The 5,889-nt window shown below is 69.3% G+C and overlaps 2 protein-coding genes across 3 annotated transcripts in view; one reads left to right on the forward strand and one right to left on the reverse strand.

Annotated features, from left to right (window-relative positions):
- GOLGA7B (golgin A7 family member B) overlaps positions 1 to 2,731 on the forward strand; it is a 7,945-nt gene extending 5,214 nt beyond the window's left edge. Inside the window, exons 2-5 of the mRNA XM_026069754.1 lie at positions 1,265 to 1,390; positions 1,903 to 2,055; positions 2,359 to 2,460; positions 2,627 to 2,731. Of these exons, the coding sequence (XP_025925539.1) occupies positions 1,265 to 1,390; positions 1,903 to 2,055; positions 2,359 to 2,460; positions 2,627 to 2,731 (486 nt within the window). The remainder of the gene's footprint in view (positions 1 to 1,264; positions 1,391 to 1,902; positions 2,056 to 2,358; positions 2,461 to 2,626) is intronic.
- A 2,835-nt stretch (positions 2,732 to 5,566) lies between these two features.
- The window catches only part of CRTAC1 (cartilage acidic protein 1), a 12,222-nt gene continuing 11,899 nt past the window's right edge, over positions 5,567 to 5,889 (reverse strand). For both annotated transcript variants that reach the window (XM_026069751.1, XM_026069752.1), the window contains exon 15: positions 5,567 to 5,679. In XM_026069751.1, the coding sequence (XP_025925536.1) occupies positions 5,567 to 5,679 (113 nt within the window). The remainder of the gene's footprint in view (positions 5,680 to 5,889) is intronic.

Genomic DNA, 5,889 nt, shown 5'->3' on the forward strand with positions numbered 1-5,889 from the left:
GTGAGGTGGTGTGGGGCTGGGATCTGTGTGGGGTGTCATGGGTGAGGGGGGGTCAGCGTGGGGCTGGGATCTGTATGTGGTGCTCTGGGGCAGAGGGTCAGTGTGGGGCTGGCATCCTTGCGGGGTGCCATGGGTGGGGGGGTCGTTATGGGGCTGAGGTCTGTGTGGGGTGCCCTGGGGCAGAGCGGTTGGTGTGGGGCTGGGGTCCCTGTGGGCTGCACTGGGGTGGAGGGGTTGGTGTGGGGCCGGGGCAGAGAGCAGCTGGGTGGCCTCTCTCCCGAGTGCCRCAGGGGACAGGGCAGAGGCTCTGTGGGGCACGTGGCAGGAGGCTGCACAAGGGGAAGCGCCTGGCAAAGCCTGCCCCCCTTAATGCCCCCTCCGTCCCTGCCACCCTGCGGCCCAGCCCCCTGGGGAGGCTGGTGTGGGCCCCGATGCCGTGGGGTGCTGCAGCTGGGGGACCGGCTGGGCACTGGGCAGTGGGGCCGGGGGTCCCTGTTCCTGCAGAGACCCCCTGCCGGCCCCGCTGTGCCGCCGCTGCCAAGCCGCTGCCAGCGTTTCCCTGCTCTCAGCTCGGTTCCCTCCTCCTGCCCGTGAGCTGCCGGGTGGCTGCATGCTGGGGCGCTGCTGGGGACAGAGCTGTCCCCTCTCCACCTGTGACCGTGACACCCCCGGGGCCACGGCACACAGGGGCCAAGCACACGCAGGGACTCGGCGTCACACGCGCAGTAGCCGGTGCACGCACAAGGACAGGCACCAGCACGGGGCACACGGGCGTGCACGTGCTCCAGCAGCTGCACCGCGTTGCTCCTGCTGGTGGGACAGGCCCGACTGGGGGCCCCCGCAGCCCCTGTGCGCCAGCCTGGGTCCCCCAGCGCCCCGATGCCTGGGGAACGGCACGCGCTGCACCCTGTGCCACCGGCGCCCTGCTGCCCAGCTGCCCCCGGCCCTGCGGCCCCTGCGCCAGGCTCCCTGGGGCCAGCCTGCTCCCCGAGGGTGACAAGGGACCGGGAAATGCTCAGATGTTTCTGATGGGAGCGAGGCTGCTCCCGGGTGCTGCAGAGCAGCTCTGGGCAGCGGGGATGTGTGGGGAGCCGCGTTATCTGCCCCACGGCCGAGGCGGGTGTTCCCCATCCTCCCTGCGCGCCCGGGGCTGGCGGTGGCTGCGTGGGGAGACCGCCCCTCTGCCAGAGGGGTGCCGGCCCTCTCCCCTGCCCGCCGGCCCTGCACCCCAGCTGGGCGCTGGCTCACCCTGCTGCCTCCCCAGGTGCACAGCCTGCAGGAGCTGCGGCGCAGCGCATCTCTGGCCACCAAGGTCTTCGTGCAGCGGGATTACAGCGACGGCACCACGTGCCAGTTCCAGACCAAGTTCCCCCCTGAGCTGGAGAGCCGGGTAGGCCAGCAGGGCTGTGGGATGCCCTTAATCCGTGGCCTGTGGGGCTCAGGGGGGAGGGYGAGCAGGGACAGGGCCCCCCCAGGGGGTGTTGTTTGGCCTTGAGCCAGCTGTGCCAAACAGCTGGATTGCAGGGCAGCCCCTGAGGGCAGGGTGCACGTGGTCACAACCCTCCCGCCGCAGGGAGGTGGCATGGGAGTCTGCGGCTGGTGCCTGTTCTGCGTGGGCAGGCGCTGCCCAGCCCCGTAGCTGCCCCCGTGTGCACAGCATGGGGCTGTGAGTGCTGGGGACTGGGGCTGGGGGTCTGGGTGCTACTGGGGACTGGGTGGCTCTGGTGGAGAGCTCCAGGCTCAGCCRACCTCAGCGTGGGCGGTGGGCAGGGGACTGGGAGCTGAGACACCAGCTGAGGAAGGAGGAGAGGGCTGAGCACCCTCCAGGTCATTCCAGTGCCGGGACAGTGCCGGGGGCTCAGCCTCTGGCCGGACTTGTCTTCACCCCAGTCTCTGCTCTAGATTGAGCGCCAGCTCTTCGAGGAAACGGTGAAAACCCTTAACAGCTTCTACGCCGAGGCGGAGAAGATCGGGGGCAGCTCATACCTGGAGGGGTGCCTGGCCTGCGCCACTGCCTATTTCATCTTTCTCTGCATGGAGACGCACTACGAGAAGGTGCTGAGGCTCAGGAGAGGGTCTGGGGACGGGCATGGCTACATGGCCTCAGTGCCGGTGATACCAGCTTGCTGCACAGGGGCATGTAGGGGCTGCCGTGTGGCATGGGGAGGGCCCAGAGCCCGGCTGCTCGGGCAGCACTGGTGGCGCTCAGGGCGGGGGCTGCAAGTCCTCTCGCAGCTCTGGGAGAGCAGGAGGGGCTCRTGCTTGGAGCAGGAGTCCTGGGAGCTGGGCAGAGCACGTGGCGGCTGTGGGGTTGGCAGGGGGAGCGTCAGGGCTGAGCGTCCGTCCTTGTGCCGACAGGTCCTGAAGAAGATCTCCAAGTACATCCAGGAGCAGAACGAGAAGATCTACGCGCCGCGGGGACTGCTGCTCACCGACCCCCTGGAGCGCGGCATGAGAGTTGTATCTTCTGGGCAGCTGGGAGGTGCGACGGGGAGGGATGCTGGGAGGATATTGCTGTGGGGGATGGGGACAGGAATGGGGACAAGGGATGGGGGGACCTGGGAGCAGGTCCTGGGCGATAGGACGGTGGGTCTGTGACTGGCGTTGCTCCTTAGCGGGGGCCCAGATCGAGATCTCCATCTACGAGGACCGGTGCAGCAGTGGCAGCTCCAGCAGCGGCAGCTCCAGCAGCAGCAGCGGTGGCGGGGGAGGCGGCGCGGGGGGCCGGTGACTGGCAGGGAGTCCCTGCGGGGACTCGTACTGCCGGGACAGCGGCCTCTCGGAGATCCGCAGGCTGCACTACCAGAGCACCCGCTTCTGAGCCCAGGGTGGGCGGGAGGGGAGGCAGGGGCTGCCCACCGGGGCTGCCCACCCCCTGCTGCAACGTGCCTCCTGCAGCGGCTCTGGCGCCGCTCAGACCCACTGCGGGCAGRGGCTGGTGCTCGGGCATCCCTGGTGCTGCCAGCTGAGCCGGACCTGTGCCACAGGGTCCCCACAGCCCTCCGGGGCGCCCTGCACTGCTATCTCTGTCCCAAGCGAAGGCTCTTGCTCTGCCTTGGGCAGCCCCAGCTGGCAGTGCCCTGCGTGCAATGCATCGGAGAGCAGCGGGACCTACGAAGCCCCAGGCAGTGCTAAGGGGAGGGAGGCTTGTCCCGAAGCCCATGGGCACTGCCAGCCCCTGCTGCTCCCCTCGCCTGGGCGTCCTGCCCTTGGTGCTGCCGGGTAGCCTCAGCCGCCGTGTGCCTGATGCCCAGGGCGCGTGGCAAAGCCCTGGGGCTGCTCTGCCTGCATGACGGTGCTGTGTGCGTGCCCCAGACCCTGCCCTGCGCGCCGAGCCGTTGCTGCTCACTGGGCCCTGCCAAACGCCCTGACCCATCTGGCCATCCCCAGCCGGCCCTGGGCTGGTGCGAGCTCCCCAGCCCCAAGCCCTGCGGCGCGGGCAGAGGCGATGYGGCCCTGGGCAGGCTCCTGCAGTTGTGCCACGCTCTTCCTGGGCTCCACGCATGGCCCAGCACAGCGCTGCACGGTGCAGGCTSAGCTGTGAGATGGGGTCTGTGCCCGGTTGCCAGCAGCCTCCTGCCCCCGCTGCCCCCCAGGCTGCCCCCCGTCAGGACGGTGCCTGGTGGAGCCTCGTCCTGCCAAGCTCTTCCCTGCCCATGTGTCCTGCATGTGTCTGTCACTCCCTTGCAGCATGAAGTGCCCCTGCCGGGCTCCCGCAGCCTGGCAGTGGTGCACAGGTGCCCCTGGCACGGGGCTGTGGTGTGGATGCACACGCATCCACAGTGCTCCCTCCTGCTTAGCCCCCGGCAGTCAAAGCGCTGCCCCACAGCGACAGCGTGGCCCAGGGCCCTGCCTCCCCAGCGATGCCCACGACTCCGAGAAGTGCGAGCCCTGCAGAGATGCCTCGTCTCAGCCCTTCTGGCCGCAGGACCCGGCCACGCAGCCTGGCCTGGCCTGGCCCGGCGGGGGGCAGCRGGGCCGCACGGACATGCCAGCCTGCAGTGGGGGCCCGGAGAGGTGCCCAGGCCTGGCTGCAAGGCGTGGGGCCAGGTGGAGGCTTGTGGGCCAGGGTCAGATGATGGGAAGAGAAGGGTYCCTGTGGCTTCCAGCGCCCTGAGGAGAAAAGCCCCTGCCTGGGTGCCGAGCTGAGCCGAGCCGGTGTTGCTCTCTGGGGGACCCGGAGGGAGAGCTGGGCCCCGTGGGCTCCCTTCGGCTCTGCCGTTGCGTGCCTGCGGGGTGACCCTGGCCCTGTGGCTCCCGCTCGGGCACCTCTGCAAGGAAACCTCCCACAATAAACCCCACGCTTCGTCCCTCGCCGCCTGCCCCGCTTCCTCCTGCGTCGGGGGGACGGGGCGATGCCGGGAGGGGGCATGGAGCCGGGCTGGGCAGGACCCCTGGACRGGACATCATCCCTGCTGTGCTGCGCTCCGGGGACCTCCTGCCCTCTCATGGCACCGCAGAGCGGGCCGTGCTGGCACGTGGACGGGGCACGTGGAGCAGACGTGGTCGCAGGGGCCTGGCTGTGCCTGGCACTCGTCTGCGTCTGGAAGAGAAGGGGAAGGGGTCAGACTTTTGGGGGAAGCAGGAGAGCCAAGGGCCAGGGGCTCGCCTGGCAGGGGCATGGCTCGGTGGGGCAGACGCGGGGACGCTGCAAACCAGAGCAGGGACGGGCATGGGGCAGGGACKGGCATGGGGCTGGCATGGGCGCGGGGCAGGGACAGGGCCGGTCCTGGCCYGGGGCTGGGCGAAGCTGGGCCATGAAGGCAACTCCCCGATGGGCAYCCCTGCACCCACGGAGCGCAGCTTGTCCCCACGGCTGCTGGGTGACAGATGCCTCGTCACCCTAATAACTCCTGCACAGCTGTCAGCATCTGTCTGTCCCGACCGCTGTGTTTTGGGTTGGCCAGGGCGCCCCGTGCCGGGGTGCAGGGGCCGTGGGCTCAGCCCTGCCCCGCGCAGCTCAGCATGCTGGGCTAATAGACAGTATATCGTTTATTGGGGGGATTCTCCAGGAGAGGGGCTGGAAGACTGAGCAGGGTCCGACTCCAAACAGTGGGGTCAATACATTAAAAAACAAACCAGGAGGGTCCTTCCCCTGCAGGGCCTGGGGGGACCCTCCTCTACCGGGGCTGGGGAGGGGGGTCCCCATCACCGAGGAGGGGGCAGGCGAAGCACACACGTCGCAGGCCAAACCAGCAGGCACATGGTACGGTATCGAGTCGACGGAGCAAGCGACCGCCCGGGAGGCGCCGGCTTTGCAAAGGGAGAGCTCGGGCGAGGAGGTGCCGGCGAGGGGGCGCAGGGGCGCTGCCCTGGCTGTTTTCCCAGAAAACATGCAAGGGGTGAGTCCCGCACGGCTCCGCGGCCGGGCCGGTGGCGGCCGGCGCCCGGCGGCTCCGTGCCCTTCCCGACGTTGGCCGCCCCACCACGGCACAGCCAGCGCGTCCAGGGCAGCTGCAGGGCGGTTCGACATGGAGAGAAAGAGAGAGAGAGAGAGAAAAAGAGAGACAGGCAGAGGCCGGCCGGTCCTTCCGCCAAGGCTGCTCTGGCGCGTTACGGGCAAGGGTTAAAGTGCATAGAGGCAAAGGCAGAGTCCGAGGCCTAGAGGGAGGAGGGCACCATGGGGGGGCCAGGGCCAGCTCCCGGCGGAGGGGTATCCCCCAAAAAAGGCCACTTGAGCTGCACAGAGAACGAGAGAAGGAGCAAGAGAGAGAAAGAGAGAGAGAGAGAGAAGGGGAGTCAGTGGCGGCTCGGCGGGAGGCGCGGGGCGAGCAGGTACGGAGCCGGGGGCGCAGGCGGCTTGGCAGCCGCCCGGCGGGTCGCAGGAGGAGGCCTGGCCTTTGGCAGGAGTGAAACGCCATCGCAGGGAGGTGCCTGCCGCGCGGCCGC

This window comes from Apteryx rowi, unplaced genomic scaffold (genome assembly GCF_003343035.1).
Source record: "Apteryx rowi isolate R43461 unplaced genomic scaffold, aptRow1 scaffold_3, whole genome shotgun sequence".
NCBI classification, from domain to species: domain Eukaryota; kingdom Metazoa; phylum Chordata; class Aves; order Apterygiformes; family Apterygidae; genus Apteryx; species Apteryx rowi.